The 20,357-nt window shown below is 35.5% G+C and overlaps 1 protein-coding gene across 1 annotated transcript in view; it reads right to left on the bottom strand.

Annotated features, from left to right (window-relative positions):
- Positions 1 to 395: 395 nt before the first annotated feature.
- The window catches only part of LOC128214114 (ADP-ribosylation factor GTPase-activating protein 1-like), a 42,774-nt gene continuing 22,812 nt past the window's right edge, over positions 396 to 20,357 (bottom strand). The window contains exons 8-11 of the mRNA XM_052920383.1: positions 13,558 to 13,647; positions 6,730 to 6,789; positions 5,981 to 6,117; positions 396 to 5,364 (exon numbers count right to left, since the gene is read on the bottom strand). Of these exons, the coding sequence (XP_052776343.1) occupies positions 4,860 to 5,364; positions 5,981 to 6,117; positions 6,730 to 6,789; positions 13,558 to 13,647 (792 nt within the window). The 3' untranslated portion in view covers positions 396 to 4,859. The remainder of the gene's footprint in view (positions 5,365 to 5,980; positions 6,118 to 6,729; positions 6,790 to 13,557; positions 13,648 to 20,357) is intronic.

A 20,357-nucleotide genomic window follows, 5' to 3' on the forward strand; every position in this document is an offset into this window, starting at 1 on the left:
TTTGCCTTTATTAAGAGCTAGAAACCCTTTTTATTACGTTGCATAGTATCCATGAGTGCTTTTATGCTGTTCATTTTTTTTTACTAATGTTGATGCTTGGTTCAAATACAAACAAGAATGCTGGTAATCTTTAATCATGAAGTTGATACTTGGTTCAAAAACAAACAATTACGCTCGTAATCCTAAATCATAAAGTTTATGCTTGGGTCAAAGACAAACAAGAACGCTGGTAATCTTAAATCATAAAGTTGATGTTTGGTTAAAATTTAAAAACAAACAAGAACGCTGGTACTCTAAAATCATAAAGTTGATGCTCCGTTCAAAGACAAACAAGAATGCTGGTAATCTTTAATCATAAAGTTGATGCTTGGTTCAAAGACAAACAATAACATTGGTAATCTAAAATCATTTATTATACAGTGACATCACAGACAATAAATAACGATTCATCAAAATCATTTAACAGAGTAGGAATGGACATAGTTCATATATGCACATGCTGTAGTCTTCAAATCCAGCATGGACAAACTATTCACCAGTCAATTAAAACATAACATAAGAACATATTCAATACTGCAATTGTTGGTTCCTTTTCTTAAAATATTTGTATAATGTACATCAAATGCAACGAACAGTATTCACTTATAACTTAAGAACAATATTTTGTGAAAACATAGGCCTGAGGCATATTTTGAAATCACTAAGTCATTTTCAGATTTGATTTTTCCCTTATATCCATCAAAAGAAAGGAAAATGTGTAGTGGCAATTTTATACATCAAAATACAAGTAAATGTATGATGACTATGGTTGTACCTAGATTTTAGCCATGGATAATAAGAGCAGGATGCTGCAGATGAGGGACAGGAGCTTGGGGTCATCAGTTCACACTTTTATGGGGCTGTGAAGAATTTTAATATTATGAATTTGACAAAAAATGTTAGAAATATGTTTAATTGAAGAAGTTTTAGCTACCCTAATTTAATTTTTAATCATATAAAAATGCATTAAAATAAAACATAGGAACTATTTAAATATCTACAGCATTTACACCCTTTTATGACTCTTTAACTAAAACGCTATTTAATGTTTTTAATGTCCATATGCATGATCATGAATAAATGTTCACACAAAATACTTCATGTCTTGCAAATATTAACATTTTTAATGTAAAGATCTTCTTTTTATAAGAACATTAAGAAATGTCCAGAAAAAAAACGTTCAATGTAAAAATACAGAAAAATATTACACATATACATGTATTTATGTTATAAAATTTTAATGGACAGACCAGGTCCAAATGAAAAACTTAAAAGTAAAAGAGTTACTTGTATATGAGCACAAGTAAGACTTAAATTTGTGGCCATGTCTCCACCACCCTGTCTAGTCCCTCAAATATTGCCAATTGACCCCAAAACTGTGGTGAATCCCTGAAATGTTCCCACAACTAGATGATCTGCACCCTGGTTCCTTTACTAAGAGGGGAGATTTGGGGCCAAAATTAATTTAGCTTTTACCATGATCGAGTTGAAATTATGTTTGAAAGTTTTTTAACTCAACTCGATTAAGCCAGATTTATTGCGTTACTTTTTATTTTAATGAGGTCATAGTCATAAGAGAAATAATAAAACAGCGGCTATTGATCCGCATGTCTGCTGGACGCATTTAAGGTAAGGATTTTTTTGTTTTGACCATGTATGTAAGAATGTCCATGGTTGTTGGACCAGCTGCTACATATATTTAGGTCAAAGTTTATATGAATAATAATAATATCTTATGTTTATAATAATAATTTTTGTAATCATATAAATTTTTGTGTCTACTGGTAGTTTCAATGTCTGGCCCCATTTCATTAAAGGACCTTGGTCTTTTCTTGAAATAATGTACGTCTGTAAAAAGTTTATAGTAAATCAATAAAAGTTCCATAAATTAAATTCCATGTAAAGTTTTTACTTGAACAATTTGTACTTGGCAATGCTAATTTTACACAGAGGTTGAGCTTGTATTAAGCTAATAAAGGGGCATCTAAACCACAGGTTGCACAACTAGCTATACGTGAACATAAATACTTGGATAATAACCATGAATTATGCCTTTTGCCAATGCAGGTGTATGGTGGTCTTTTTCCTTCAATATCTAACATGGTTTTTGGGTTGCAGATTTAAATGATGCAGACATTGCTGTCATTATTGGACTCAATGCTATGGCATTCACTGGTGACATTTACCAGTGATATACACACAAAATTCAGAGATATTCGTCATAGACATTAGTGGGCCACATTAACTGGCTGCATGAAGCTGTGGATTAACCAGAGACATTAACTAGTGACATTTACCAGTCATATTAACTGGTGACCATAACCAGTGTCAATAACTTGTGACATAAACAGGTGACCATTACCAGTGACATTATCTGGTGACATTAACTGTTGACATTTATCCAAGACATTGACCAGTGACATTAACTGTTGACATGAATCTGAGACATTGACCAGTGACATTAACTGTTGAAATGAATCGGAGACATTGACCAGTGACATTAACTGGTGACATTAACTGTTGAAATGAATCGGAGACATTGACCAGTGACATTAACTGGTGACATTAATCAGAGACATTGACCAGTGATATTAACTGTTGAGATGAATCTGAGACATTGACCAGTGACATTAACTGGTGACATTAACTGTTGACATGAATTGGAGACATTGACCAGTGACATTAATCGGAGACATTGACCAGTGACATTAACTGTTGACATTAATGGGTGACATTGACCAGTGACAATAACTGGTGACATTAATGGGAGACATTGACAAGTGACATTAACCTCGCAACCTTAACCTGGCAACCTTAAAATGCGACATTCAGAGGTGACGGTGACACTGTCAGACTACTCTTTTCCTCCAAAAACAGACAAGATAGTTTATATTTAATTTTATTTTCAAGATATGACTAAGATTTTCAATGAAATGGGATCTTGTGCTGACACAATCATGGGAAGCATTGAAAAGAATAAATAAACTATGTTTATATGTATTAATACAACCATTGTTACAATCATACGAAAATTTATTTGTTTCATATAAGGGTCTTATGGAATCCCACGAAAATGCTCAAATAACTTTAAGCTAACAATCCATTAAATTAAAAGCCTGTAGCGAAAAAATTTATAACAGATACTTAGTTGACGGAATATTTAATATCTGAGTATGCTGAATTAAAACTTTGCTTTGGAATAAGCATGATCCTGATCTCTTACAATCTTGCAGTAGTTTTCATACTCATGAAACGATTAATCTTAGCATAACACATACACACAAACATTAACAGAATAAGAATTAATCATATTACACACCAGGGAACAGTTAAAATCTCCCCAAATAATTGATTTGGCACCGGTCACCATATAGCATGGTGAAGCATTTACAGCTTCCTAAATATTCACAAAATGCAACATATTATCTGTCCCATAACAATAGGACATCAATACCTTTGCTATCTGTTTCACATTAATTTTAAGGAGTTATCGCCATATTTAATGACTTCAACAAAATATAATAAATGCAGTGTTATTTTGCCCACAGCTGGGACGTACATTACACAGTACATTTTCAAATACAACACCGGAATATACTTTATATGAAATGGTCCCAAATTTAATATATGCAACAGCAGAGGTGAAAAAAACATAAGACCCTAAACTACACTCTTGCCTTGTAATTTGTCATTGCAGTAAGTCAGATTCAAATTAAGTATTTATATGAAATTTTCTTTGTCAAATAAGGCGAAGAGTTTATGTTTTGTTGAACATAGAAGTCTGTATCTTAAATAATGCCATTGAAAATAAATTATTTAAAAAATGATCAAGTCCTTAAGATGTTTCAGGAATAAGAAACACCTCTGGTTCAGTAAGTAAACAATAGTAAATCATTACAATTATCATGATGCCAATTAAAAGAAACACGATGCCAATTAAAAATCTTTCTTAAAGATGCACTCTTACTTCCAAATAAGATTTACCACAATTAATAAAATTGTCTTAATATTCCAAAAATGATTAATAAATGTCGAAAACCATGTGAGACTATAGTAGATCACAGTAAATCTTTTAGCATTCACCAATCATTTAATATTTTGCACTTTCTGCTATTTAATACACGGTTACAATCTTGTTATCAGTAATTAATATTTTCCATAAATGCATTATTTAGTAAGAAGTTAAAGGTCTATCAGTTAAAATTGATGTTTATTATACATATGTATGTACTGATTTTGAATAAGAGTGTCACTTAAACTATCTATAAATTATGATTTATGAATATAATGTCAAAAAGAATATTCAAGCATGTCAAGAAATTTAACCCCATCACAACGCTTATTACGGTTACATACAACTATGGTTATTGACTTGAAATGGTAAGATTACATGGCATCAGTATCATGACCTAAGATTAGCAATAACATTTCACAATTTTAGTTCACAATGTAATACTTATGAACATACAGTGCCAATCAGTTACTCAATGAAACAATAAAATCACTTTCAATGTGCATAATCACACGAAACCACATTGTCTTCCACAGCCCAAGGTTCACAATCGCACGAAAACACATTGCCTTTTAAAGCCCAAGGGACATAATCCTGGCACACACACTGTGTTTACAGCTCAAGGGACAAACCAACAGCCTAAACTGCTACTTATTGCACAAGACCAGATTGAAGCCTTATTGTATGTTAAAAAATCACAATTTATCCAGAATGAAAATTAGGCTTTATTCTAATCTTAAGACAAAAGCAGTTGTTTGGAATTAAATACAGCGCCACCATTTTAATAAGATCTACATGTATTCTAGGTTCACTTTTTTTTACTATCAATGTCTAGAGATTGCCAGTCGTCATCATCGCCATCTGCCCACACCTCAGTATCCCAGTTACTGCTGTTCTCGCCCGCTGTATTGCTTGTGTCATTAATGTCCAAGTCCAAAAGATTACCCACAAGAGGCTCCTTACCCTCTTTCGTCTTTTTACTCGACTTACTGGAAGATTTTGGTTCAGGTCCCCACTCCTCTTCGTTCCAACCATCGGAATCAGTAGATTTATTTATTAACTTCTCCTTTTTCTTCATATTTTGACTAGATTTTAAAGACTTCTTCGCTTTTCCATCCTGCTCCCCCCAATCATCCCAATTATCAGCATTGTTACTATTTTTAGATGTTTTATTTTTGGAAGACTGGTTATCCTCGTTCAGCCAATCCTCTAGGGCGTCATCCTGTTCCTGTCCAGGCTGGTTCCAGCCAGTTTTGTCTTCTGACCAGCTGCCCCACTCATCCTCGTCATGTAATAATTTATGGCCACTCTCACTGAAAGGCAGCAACAACATATTAATTGGTTATAAATGAAATAATATTTGGAACTAGATTATCATTAAACTGGGGTCATATTCAATATCATTCTAATTATTTTCCTTAGACACTCCTTTATGATTCCCTTCTGTTCATTGGCCAGTTATTTTTACTGTGGTAACACGTGGTCTTGGATTATAATCCAAACTAAGTAAAATCTAAGGCAGTTATTAAATACATGCCCTGAAGACTGGTGAACAACATCATCATTATGGCTACTGTTACATTTACCGGTAGTCCATTGTTGCTCAACGTTTCTAGCCAGTAAAAGCATTTGATTTTTTTTTCAACCAGTCAACAATGGCTTGCAAGACTTAACTTGAACTGTTATTAACGAGATTGCCAACAACAGGTGCTTCATGTGTCTGTGTCATGATTAGATAAAGGATTAAACTTTAAGACCTGGCCAACTCAGTGAAGAAACCAAAATATCTGATGAAGATAGCTCATCATTAATTCTTATTTACATCAGAAATGGTTCAAGATTGATATTGTTTTCTTCAAGAAATGCCTTTTGGTCCAAAACTTAAATGTTAATGAATGTGACTTTGATGATGGGTCAAATCTATCTTACCCCTGGTGTGTGGGTGTGCCTCCGCCCAGGAGTGACGACTTCTCACCCGGGCTTGTGTCCACTGTATTCAGGGTGGTCTTGGGCTCACCCCACAGACTCTGTAGGTTACCCCAACCCTTTGCGCCCACCGACGACAACTGTAAATACACAAAGAGGGAGGGTTAATAAGAGTTTCAAGATACATTTAAGACTGATTTCTTGCTTATATATGACTTTCAAAGTAATATATACAGTTATTTACTGTTGTCAATAATGTGTGTTGAATTAAATATCTTTGATGTAACAATACTATAACAAATAAAAGTGCATCGGTTAATCATATCTATTATATAGCCAAAATAAACAACAAACAATGCATAACACAAAATACAAATTCCGTATTAATCTCCAGTGCAATATGGTCGTATTTCTCTCTGCCGATATCATGTCATAACAAGTATCATTGCGTGATTTTCAAATCATAAAACAAAATGATTTTTCAATAAAATCACATTTGATATAAAATCATGTGACTATAAGTGCTTTAAACCAGTAATGTACATGATAAAAGGGTTATTAGTACTGCGTTTTGATCCAAAATATTGTTTTGGACTCTTGTGGATTTTTAGCAGATTGTGATTTCACTCAGCACCTTTTGAAATCCAAATCTGAAAAAAAGCAGCTTGAGTCAAATACAATCCCACAGAACAAAATGCAGTACCAATAACCCTATTGTCTTCATTTTTCTATCAATATTGCAGTTATCTCACCTTAGAAGCGAATCCACTCATGGATTCTCCAACGTCATTCAGCAGTGTTCCTTCCTTCACCTGCCAGAGAGAAATAGAGGGTCAGCCATACAACAAGCAGCAATATCCTTTAAATGTCACAGAAAATTAAAATAATGAGGCAGCAGAAAAACTGCTTAACTGAGCGAAATATTTGCAATGACGTGTTGCTAATAGTTTGCATATGTATAGCTGTTAACAAAAACACATGATTTTACACTAAACCAAAAAATTTACAATATCCTTAAAAAGTGAGTCATCTATCATTACACACATACAGTATCAATAATATACATTTACAAATGTTCACTTATTTCCTTAAAATGTTTAGTCATCAAATGTTCTTTCTATTTCAATATCCTATTTGCACATTGAAGTAGATACATTTAATGATATGAAAGTATATGCAAAAGAAATAACCAATAGTAACATACTAAAAATATGTGTCTGATTGCAGTATAGGTGAAAGGAGTAAAATAAAACACCTCAATAATAGGTAAGATCATGTATTTCTCCAACATTTGCTGCAATATTCTATATTATTATACCTCACAAGCTCACATGACCTGCCCATGTTAAATTCTCATATATACAATGCATTAGCCAATCCACACTGTTACCCAGGGTTAGCTTACCCTGACATATAATTTTCAGAAGGGTGATATTATATTATTACCCTTGCCTGGGTCTAAAATAGACACTTTGAATTTACAATAGATCGAGTCAACTTTTTGCAGAATATAAACTTTTGGACCAAAAACTTACTTAAAAAAACAACTGACTGTGAACTGATTAAGAAATTTGTCATTTAATGTATCATTAATTTTAAAATGAATGAAGTTCCTGATTATGTATGTGTTGATTTTTTTTTATTAATGTACCAGTGTATTTGTTAAATTGAAATTCCGTGATAGAAGACACAAACAACTAAAAATAGAAATTTTAATAAACCAGGAACAGTTTATCATATGACGTAAAAATAAGGCCAGAAAAATTTAATCACTTCATAACATAGTTGATAATTATGTTCTTATTGATTCCATGGATATTTTCAGACAATTGTAGTTGTTTGGTTAACACCTCGGATGACATTAACGTTCTTGGGTTAACATTATATGCTATCAACCTCCATGGCATCTGTTAATTATATAATACCATCTGCAGAAATCAATCCTTATATATTCTTGTTTAGTTTTGTGAATATAAAGGCATTCAGCACACATGCACTCTGCAGCCATACTTTTTAAGTATTTATAAAAAAGATACCATTGAATGTAAGATTAAAATTCCCTGCAATTTAAGCATGTGTGCCTAAGTTCAGTAAATATACAAAGTGTTGCAACCATTTTTTGTTGTTATCAAGTATGAGTATAAAATTAGCACCATGACAATGAAAGCCAATTTTTCTTGGTCAATTGTTGATATTTGTTGTACGTTATGGTGCGGATAACCATTGGTTCTAAAATATAGAAATATGGAAACTAAATATAAAGCGGAGGTGTTTTCTGTTAATGATACACCATTTACACGGAAAATTCATCCCCATACTCCATTAACATTCATACAATGAGACCACAGAGTAACATTAACATCCGCAAATTGTAATAAAGATGTTATACTTTTCTCTAAAAGGGGTAAAAGGCAACAAAACACGACAACACTTGCGAAAATTTCAGAAAACTGTCCAAAAGCATGTGATGAGATGTTTTGTTTTAATTTAAATAATTAATTGAAAGTAGATCCTGTATGATTGTACATTATGTATAATTGAAAAGAAGAAGATTTCTTGGCCCCTACAATGTTTGATCTCAAGCTTATCCAGACAAGTATACCACTAGCAGATGCCATCAATTATGCACTTTTATTAGTCGCAAAGGGGCATTACTCCACAGCTGTTTTAGACAGCGAAACTGGCCTTGTTAAAGCTGCACTCTCACAGATTAAACGTTTTGACAACTTTTTTTTTTTTTGTCTTGGAACAAACAGTTTTTTGCGTAAATATCTGAAAACCAGTGATAAAAGACTGATGACAAAAGATCAGATCGCATATTTTCATATTTCCTCTCCAAAATTGATGTTTTATGCATTTTTGCCATAAAACATTAAATTTGGAATGGAAATATGAAAATCTGCGATCTGATCTTTTGTCATCAGTCTTTTATCACTGGTTTGCAGATATTTATGCAAAAATCTGCTAATTCCAAGACAAAAAATAAAAAAGTGAAAAAAAACGATAAATCTGTGAGAGTGCAGCTTTAAACACATGAAACCATGTGTATCAAGTTTCATGGGCATACATGTATCTTGAACAGTTTTACTTGTTTTAAGGTTTAAGTTTTGCTAGACACAACAGCAATCAACATTTAGTTTATGAAAATAAGTCAACATTTTCTTAAGAAATTAAACAACAAGAGACAAGCTTAAAATCTGTATACTTATTTTGTATCTCATTTTAAAGAAAATATTAAACATACCTTATTTCGAGTGGGTTTTCCTACGCTCTCGTCGACGGTGCTACTCAACTCCAGACATACCTAACATGTTGGTTTGACTTCGCCTGTCAACAGAGATACTCAACTCTAGACATACCTAATCTCATGTTGGTTTGATTACGCTCTCGTCAACAGTGATACTCAACTCCAGACATACCTAACATGTTGGTTTGACTTCGCCTGTCAACAGAGATACTCAACTCTAGACATACCTAATCTCATGTTGGTTTGATTACGCTCTCGTCAACAGTGATACTCAACTCTAGACATACCTAATCTCATGTTGGTTTGACTACGCTCTCGTCAACAGTGATACTCAACTCCAGACATACCTAATCTCATGTTGGTTTGACTACGCTCTCGTCAACAGTGATACTCAACTCCAGACATACCTAACATGTTGGTTTGATTACGCTCTCGTCAACAGTGATACTCAACTCCAGACATACCTAACATGTTGGTTTGATTACGCTCTCGTCAACAGTGATACTCAACTCCAGACATACCTAACATGTTGGTTTGATTACGCTCTCGTCAACAGTGATACTCAACTCTAGACATACCTAACATGTTGGTTTGATTACGCTCTCGTCAACAGTGATACTCAACTCCAGACATACCTAATCTCATGTTGGTTTGACTACGCTCTCGTCAACAGTGATACTCAACTCCAGACATACCTAATCTCATGTTGGTTTGATTACGCTCTCGTCAACAGTGATACTCAACTCCAGACATACCTAACATGTTGGTTTGATTACACTCTCGTCAACAGTGATACTCAACTCCAGACATACCTAATCTCATGTTGGTTTGATTACACTCTCGTCAACAGTGATACTCAACTCCAGACATACCTAACATGTTGGTTTGACTACGCTCTCATCAACAGTGATACTCAACTCCAGACATACCTAACATGTTGGTTTGATTACGCTCTCATCAACAGTGATACTCAACTCCAGACATACCTAACATGTTGGTTTGACTACGCTCTTGTCAACAGTGATACTCAACTCCAGACATACCTAACATGTTGGTTTGACTACGCTCTCGTCAACAGTGATACTCAACTCCAGACATACCTAACATGTTGGTTTGACTACGCTCTCATCAACAGTGATACTCAACTCCAGACATACCTAATCTCATGTTGGTTTGATTATGCTCTTGTCAACAGTGATACTCAACTCTAGACATACCTAATCTCATGTTGGTTTGATTACGCTCTCGTCAACAGTGATACTCAACTACAGACATACCTAATCTCATGTTGGTTTGACTACGCTCTCGTCAACAGTGATACTCAACTCCAGACATACCTAATCTCATGTTGGTTTGACTACGCTCTCGTCAACAGTGATACTCAACTCCAGATATACCTAATCTCATGTTGGTTTGACTACGCTCTCGTCAACAGTGATACTCAACTCCAGACATACCTAACATGTTGGTTTGATTACGCTCTCGTCAACAGTGATACTCAACTCCAGACATACCTAATCTCATGTTGGTTTGATTATGCTCTCATCAACAGTGATACTCAACTCCAGACATACCTAACATGTTGGTTTGATTATGCTCTCGTCAACAGTGATACTCAACTCCAGACATACCTAATCTCATGTTGGTTTGATTATGCTCTCATCAACAGTGATACTCAACTCCAGACATACCTAACATGTTGGTTTGATTATGCTCTCGTCAACAGTGATACTCAACTCCAGACATACCTAATCTCATGTTGGTTTGACTACACTCTCGTCAACAGTGATACTCAACTCCAGACATACCTAACATGTTGGTTTGACTACGCTCTCATCAACAGTGATACTCAACTCCAGACATACCTAACATGTTGGTTTGACAACGCTCTCGTCAACAGTGATACTCAACTCCAGACATACCTAATCTCATGTTGGTTTGACTACGCTCTCGTCAACAGTGATACTCAACTCTAGACATACCTAATCTCATGTTGGTTTGATTACGCTCTCATCAACAGTGATACTCAACTCCAGACATACTTAACATGATGGTTTGATTATGCTCTCGTCAACAGTGATACTCAACTCTAGACATACCTAATCTCAAATTGGTTTGACTACGCTCTTGTCAACAGTGATACACAACTTAAGACATACCTAATCTCATGCTGCTTTGATTACGCTCTCGTCAACAGTGATACACAACTCTAGACATACCTAATCTCATGTTGGTTTGACTACGCTCTCGTCAACAGTGATACTCAACTCTAGACATACCTAATCTCATGTTGGTTTGACTACGCTCTCGTCAACAGTGATACTCAACTCTAGACATACCTAACATGTTGGTTTGACTACGCTATCGTTAACAGTGATACTCAACTCCAGACATACCTAATCTCATGTTGGTTTGACTACGCTCTCGTCAACAGTGATACTCAACTCCAGACATACCTAATCTCATGTTGGTTTGATTACGCTCTCGTCAACAGTGATACTCAACTCTAGACATACCTAATTTCATGTTGGTTTGACTACGCTCTTGTCAACAGTGATACTCAACTCCAGACATACCTAATCTCAAATTGGTTTGATTACGCTCTCGTCAACAGTGATACACAACTCTAGACATACCTAATCTCATGTTGGTTTGACTACGCTCTCGTCAACAGTGATACTCAACTCTAGACATACCTAATCTCATGTTGGTTTGACTACGCTCTCGTCAACAGTGATACTCAACTCTAGACATACCTAATCTCATGTTGGTTTGATTACGCTCTCGTCAACAGTGATACTCAACTCTAGACATACCTAATCTCATGTTGGTTTGACTACGCTCTCGTCAACAGTGATACTCAACTCCAGACATACCTAATCTCATGTTGGTTTGATTACGCTCTCGTCAACAGTGATACTCTCTAGACATACCTAATTTCATGTTGGTTTGACTACGCTCTTGTCAACAGTGATACTCAACTCCAGACATACCTAATCTCAAATTGGTTTGACTACGCTCTCGTCAACAGTGATACACAACTCTAGACATACCTAATCTCATGTTGGTTTGACTACGCTCTCGTCAACAGTGATACTCAACTCTAGACATACCTAATCTCAAATTGGTTTGACTACGCTCTCGTCAACAGTGTTACACATCTTAAGACATACCTAATCTCATGCTGCTTTGATTACGCTCTCGTCAACAGTGATACACAACTCTAGACATACCTAATCTCATGTTGGTTTGACTACGCTCTCGTCAACAGTGATACACAACTCTAGACATACCTAATCTCATGTTGGTTTGACTACGCTCTCGTCAACAGTGATACACAACTCTAGACATACCTAATCTCATGTTGGTTTGACTACGCTCTCGTCAACAGTGATACTCAACTCCAGACATACCTAATCTCATGTTGGTTTGACTACGCTCTCGTCAACAGTGATACTCAACTCTAGACATACCTAATCTCATGTTGGTTTGACTACGCTCTCGTCAACAGTGATACACAACTCTAGACATACCTAATCTCATGTTGGTTTGACTACGCTCTCGTCAACAGTGATACTCAACTCCAGACATACCTAATCTCAAATTGGTTTGACTACGCTCTCGTCAACAGTGATACTCAACTCTAGACATACCTAATCTCATGTTGGTTTGACTACGCTCTCGTCAACAGTGATACACAACTCTAGACATACCTAATCTCATGTTGGTTTGACTACGCTCTCGTCAACAGTGATACTCAACTCTAGACATACCTAACATGTTGGTTTGACTACGCTCTCGTCAACAGTGATACTCAACTCCAGACATACCTAACATGTTGGTTTGACTACGCTCTCGTCAACAGTGATACTCAACTCCAGACATACCTTGTGTGGGTTTGACTTCGCTCTTGCCAACAAAGACACTTAACTCTTGACTACACTCTCATTGACTGCTACTTAACTCCAAACATAACTTATCTCGTGTAGGTTTGACTACGCTATCGTTGACTGTGCTACTCAACTTTAGACATACCTTATCTCGTGTAGGTTTGACTACGCTATCGTTGACTGTGCTACTCAACTTTAGACATACCTTATCTCGTGTAGGTTTGACTACGCTATCGTTGACTGTGCTACTCAACTTTAGACATACCTTATCGCGTGTAGGTTTGACTATGCTCTCTTGGACTGCTACTTAACTCCAGACATACCTTATCTCGTGTAGGTTTGACTACGCTCTCGTTGACTGTGCTGCTCAACTCCAGACATACCTTATCTCGTGCTGGTTTCACTGCGCTCTTGTTGACTGTGCTACTCAACTCTAGACATACCTTATCTCGTGTAGGTTTGACTACGCTATCGTTGACTGTGCTGCTCAACTCTAGCGTCTTGTCCTTAGCATCATGCGCAAATTTTGTTGCCTGAAATACAAACACACATAAACTAGATGGTTGTTTTTGTTATCAAAAGCTGACATCTCCCACTATGCACATACAGTCGTTCAAACAGGTGGTCATTCGAAAACCGGCGATCAGTCAAGGTCGAAGCTTTGTACAAACCATTATTCCTTCTATCTTCATATAAAAGATACTGACGCTAGATCAAAACCTAAATAAGTCGAGGAGTTGAGCAACATTGAGCATCCCAGTCCCAAGTACACAAATCATGGGTAAAACCTTATAATTCCCTCAAGGTCGCAAAATGTTGAATATAGTCATTTATCAAAATCCTTCAAGTGGTTCAAGAAATATGGAGAGGATACAAAATGCAGTCATATGACCATTGACCTGTAAGAATTACCTTGACCATGAACTAGCTTACCAAGCTGGTTGTAACATGCACAGTGGACATCATCTAGATATGGTGGACAAGGTGAAGAGATATGGAGCAGACATGATTTTTGATAGACAGTTGGACAGACAAACAAACAGTAGGGCGACTTGAGCAAAAACAATGTCACCCCATTTATGGGAGAGACAAAATGAACTGAAAATCAGGAAAGACTCTACAATCTACTAAAAAAATGCTGGTATAATATTAGATGCTTTAAAAATCATCTTAGGGTAGATTGTTTTTAAAAGTAAGCTTACCACAATGTCATACATGATGTTAATGTTCACTTCTCAATTCATAAAAATAATGATAAATAAGAAAAGAATGATAATGATTACCTTTTTTTATAATAACAGTCACAAAATATTGCACTTCAAATGACCATGTTTATCCTAAACAATTATTTGTTTGTATCCTCTCTGTAAACTGGCACAAAGATGTTTACTATGATGTGTCTATCAAAGGTCATTTTAAACTTTTAAACACATGCTTACAGACTTAAGAAGACTACGTTCTTCTACATTCTCATGGTAATACTTTGTTACTCTACCTTATTTAGTTCCAGGTAAGGTTTTCGTTTGAAAAACATCTTTGTGTCACAATGTGAGCCAAGTGCTGCTACTGCATTAGATAATGATGCAAATGTGTGTAAACGTTGTTTTCATGCCCTGCACTTGAATACATGTAACAATACATGTACGATATTTCCTTTGAACTTGTATGATGCACTAAGTAAAAGTCCCCTTAGGGTTTTAAATGTCAAAATTTCATTTTCAGTGGCTGTTCTCCTTAGTATGATTGCTTAGCCCTGAAGGTACAAGGACAGAAGATGGCCTGTAATTGCAATGTTAACTAATTTGCTTAGGTGGACAATAATCATTGAACTGATTGGTTTACAATACAATGACATCAGACTTCAATATGGTGAACAATCTTATAACCATTCTCTCTTTTATATACACTGTCATACTTTATCTTTCAAATTATGGCATTGGTTGCTAATGCTGGTCTCTTGCTATTTTAAAAACCTAGCATTTTCCCCATCTATTCTTAAGTCAACTCCTGATTTCTGATTCCCTTATGGGAATTTACATCATATATTCCACCAGATCAGGCTTCAAAATGAATTTCCCCTCTAAATAGGAGACACAGCACCATCCCAAATCACAGGGAAAAGACTGTCAACAAAAACTAGAAAAAAATGGATTGTATTCATGAGCAACCTTTCAGGAGACTTCTATCAATTTCGCAATTTACATGGGTTCTTTTTCTCCACACAATAAGCCCCCAAAGCGAATCTCTGCAAATTGTCTTCAGTACTACTGATCCATATCCTGTTTTAAACATGTGAGTGCATAATGTTTACTGCAAAATATCTGGTTATTTGCATTCATATGCATCAAGTTGAAAACTGATACATTTGATCACATTAGAAATGTATCAGTTTGTTAAACCTGTTTATCTGAGTATTCCTTTATGACCAAACAACAGTAGTTTTCATACCCTAATTATAAAGGCCTCACAGAAAGTGCATATTCTGCTTTTTCTCTTCCAATTATGTCCATGAATTTGTACAATATTTTGTTGTGATCAACAAAAAGTTGCTCCATAATGAATGATGCAGAAGTACAGCATTGCATGCACGTAAAGCCAGCCGGCCCAAATGACAGCCCATTACCACAAGGTACATCATGCTTCCATTACGGTATTGACAGGGTGACAGGGGGAGGGTATTAATCACTCCCCGGCCTTTCAGACGGCCCGTATCCTGATGCACGGGGATGGCACTGCCAATTTTCCTCACATTTCCCGGGAGACCTTGCCTGACATTTTAGCCTCCTCTGTTGGCTGCTGACAAGAACACTAACATCAAGCCCATTGTTTTGATTGTTTGGGTTATGGGATTGAATGATGTGTACTGAGTTTGCATATCGGTAGCCATAAAAAAACATGTCATTACATGTTTGAATAACTGTCCGAATAAACCATGTTCCAATAAATGAATGCAACCTTATCTGACAACATGTCTATGAATTCTCACACCAGGGTAGGGTAACTGTTCCTGAGGCTAATTTATTGCTTACATCCATTTAAGCCAAGTTAACACCAGTGATCTGCAGCTTGATCACATGGAGTGCAGTAGCCAGCAAAATGCATGTCAGGGCACTATTACATGGTCACATGAGAAAACACAGGCATGCTGTCACTCTAAACATACATCGGAAACAACCCAGCACACAGCCCTGCACGACATATTCTCTCCCCAGAGTATGGCGATGCTAACAGCTTAGTACAACTCATCATGCCATCCCCACATTATTTATATTATCTAGTTAACATATGTTATTCACATTCAGATTTTTGTCACATATTATTTTATGCTTGATTCAATCCATGGTTGTTTCTGACAGCAGATGTCTACTTACGGGATAGTTGATCATCTTTCATGAAAAACAAATCTATCACTAAGGAATCATCTAAAAAGAGCTTTGTCCAGAGATACTGGAGCAATATAATTTTTATATAAACATGATTTTATTTTTTTTATATAACTATGATTGGCTAATGGTAATCCTTATAAACTGTCCACTGAGAACCACACTGTTCTATGTAATAGTAATTTTCTTTTTTTGGTTTCCTAAATCGATTAAGATAGCAAGCCAGGCAAAGCTGGTGCTGACCTATCTTTTGGAAAAAAAATAATAAATGCAACTTTCTTAGTGTTGATGCGAATTAAATGCATCACCACCAGCCAGTGCTCCTGCATGAGCTCGTAAATTATAGCTCACTTAAATCAAACCCAATTAATGACTTATTCCCAAATATGTTACTAAATGGAAATTTGGCGGTTGTAATCTGCTTATTGGATTTTTGGTTGTCAGAGCTCTTCTAAATGATTAAATGTGAATCTGTCCGACGACCCCATTGGTGGAAACATGACCTTGAACACTAACTTTCTATATATGTAGATGACTCAGTTTTGCACATTACCCACAAATATGAGAACATCTACTAGAGACAAGGACTATGTATTGATCTCTGGGGATAGACATTAATTAGTAATTTGTAATGTACTACTAGTCAGCGGCAGAACCATTTTTGTACTTTCTGGCAAATTAAATAAATTGTTGACTTCCACCACAGGGAACCAGACTGCTACCACAGGGAACCAATACTCAGAGTAATCATCCCTCCAAATGCCAGAGTCAACAGAACACCACCAATGGAAGCAGCCAAAATTACTTGCTATTTTTGTCTGTCTGGGCAATACAAAATAACATTATTACTATGGTATTTCATGAGAAGAAAGAGCAACTACACATGCAAACAGACAAAGAGAAGAATAAACCACTCAATTAGCCTACGGAAAAGGTTATCCATATTGGCAAAAAGAAACATAATACACTAGCATATTTCAAACATAACAACCATTTAAAAGCAAACGGGAATTCAATTTTGAAACAAGCGTCATCACTTTCGGAACGAATGATGCAGTTTTTGAAGTGGTTGAAAACATTAAAAACATTAAGGGCTGTTTTATCAGCAAGAATATTGCAATCTGGCTGTTTATCAAAATTGGTCATCATACATTGTCACCAAGTTTGACGAAGTGAATTGGGTCATTGTCTAAGGGCCATAACTGTGGAGTGGATAGTGTGATCTGACTGAATATCAAATCCAGTCGAGGTATTATGCCAAGGTTACTGATAAAGATGCGGACAACACTGCCAGAACACATGAACAAATGTTAAACAAAATAGTTAGCCAGGGTGGTGGGACTTAACAAAAACGGCTATGCTATACTAATGACTTGACCTTGAAGAAAAAACAACACAGACTAGCTCCTTGTCTAACAGGGTAGACAGCAGAGCACCATACTGTTTGACACTACCTGGTAGGTCATCTTGCTCTGGAATTACTGACATGAAACATAATTACAAACCGGGTCAAGTTAATAAACAAAGCAATCAAAAGTTAGGTAGTCAATAGTCATTTTAATTGAGCCTCATAAAATTCTACAACATAGTGATCCCCTTGACAATAACCAATGATAGTGAAGAGGTTGGTCATTTGATCATCTCCATTTATAGATATTTCTGAGTCATGTAGTTACTCCACAGGTAACTCAATCTTCAGCACTGTAAGGCATTAGTCATTCATTCTGGTGACGAGAGCTCTCTTATGGAATGTCGTCTCTTGGTTTCTTCTCCGTAAAAGTGATCTATACAGACATGGCAAAAGTTTTCATGTTAATTTGAAATAGTTTTTAACATACAAGACCCCCAACAGAGACCACCATTGCGAAAAATGTCATATAATTGTAATCAGACTCAAACAAACAATATCCACTTGTTGCAAAGGTTGAGAAACATATTATTTTTAAATTTCGGTGTTCCATTGAATGGAACACCGAAATTTAAAAATAATATGTTTCTCAACCTTTGCAACAAGTGGATATTGTTTGTTTCAGTCTGATTACAATTATATGACATTTTCTCACAAGTGGTGAAATATAAACTTTTGGTTTGCCACAAGGTAAAATAGAATTAATATCTCATTAAAATAGTCATTTTAGTTTACAATTCAATCTTGTTTTAAATGATATAAAATGGTATGTTTTTGAAATCATATTGAATCTGTTTTGGCTAGTTTATTTGTTTGATATTTTTCGGAATAAGAGATAAATGACTGTGTAAAGGCCTCTTGAATGCTTCTTATTTACTTTCTGTCTGATAACAGTCTTTTTTATACTTTGTTAAAAATTTTGTTCACTGTAAAACATGAAATTTGAATGTTGACAATTTTTGATGCAATATTGACAGATTTTAACACAATTGTCACAAACTTCTATAAACAACTGGAATGCATATATGTATGAGGTTCATAATTTGTGTTTAGGTTAAAGTGGAGTCATTTAACCTATTTGTATGAGGGCCATGTGTGTGAAGTATAAAGTCAGTTGAAGAAAGGTATAGAAGTTATTAGTAAAAATGCCAACTTGCCCTAAAACTTTAAAAGGGCGCCAACGGGAATGCCAAAGCTTGGGCGAGTAATAAAGCCCACCTTTTTTCAAATAGTATAGCTAAATATGAGCAAAAGGCAATTACTGTAAAAATACCGAAGCCAAAGTTATGGTTCATGTGCATTGCACTTCTCCTTTATAAGATATTTCTGTCAATTAAGTTTGAAGCCTATATACCTAAAAGACCTTTGGAGTTATGCCTTGGACAAAATTTAAGTATAAAAAATGTGGTAAAGGAGAGGTAATTGAATAAAAATGGAATTTTCTCTTGTGCATTGCCATTCCTCTTATTGCTTTTATCTATATTCCAAATATCATTTACACCCCTTCAGTACTTGTTAGCTATTGTCTGGACAAGCAGCTTCCTTATAAATGCCTACTGTAGAAGCAATGACTGTCCATATTGCCCTCTGTATATGTTTCAAGTTTCATCGAAATCCCATCAATAGTTTTTAAGTTATTCTCTGGACAACGGTGTAAGGGACGAATGGATAAATCAGAGACTAAATGACCTCCTTTTGGGAAGCAGTAAACTTGGTTTCTAAATTTAACAAACAACCCTTAAAGTATTTCATAAGATGTAACAAAGAAATGTTCCTGTTTTCCTGACCTACCCTATAGTTCTCCTCATGAACCTTATAGTTTTATGGCCAGAAGACAAATATGTTCTGACAGTTATATTTTTCCTTTTGATATACAACTTTTATAGCTTTTGCATGAGAAAGATGCATTGATGTATCCCGACCAAATCATAATGGTTTCTAGTGTAAAAATGATTTAGACACAACTTCAATGAAAAAAATAATTTTGGGCTGTGAAATCTTCTAAGCCTTAACACTCGGTATTTAAGTGTTTCTTAACATCACATTAATGATCTTATCATAGCATTACAGTTATTTCAACAACTGCAATGTACATGTATATGCATAATTTCAAAAAATCACAACAAAATTACAAAGTCAATGTTTATAACCAAAGATGCTTTGAAGTCATGGTAAAAGAGAGTAAACTTGCCAATTTAAGTGATATAAAATAGTGCTTTTGCCATCTTTCATATACTTCATGTTTCTGTATACTTACATAATAACTCTCCAAACTAATAAATCCAGTACCAACTAAGACTCATGAGTCACACACCAGTAGTAAGGCTGTCACACATACGGAGAAAATACAAAGTATTGGAAAATCCAACATCTGCCGTAAAAACTGATGAGGACGTCGTCCACTGGACCAGCATGTATAAAGCCTTATACAGCGGATTATAGCCAACAACTG

This window comes from Mya arenaria, chromosome 13, assembly GCF_026914265.1.
Source record: "Mya arenaria isolate MELC-2E11 chromosome 13, ASM2691426v1".
Lineage (NCBI taxonomy): Eukaryota > Metazoa > Mollusca > Bivalvia > Myida > Myidae > Mya > Mya arenaria.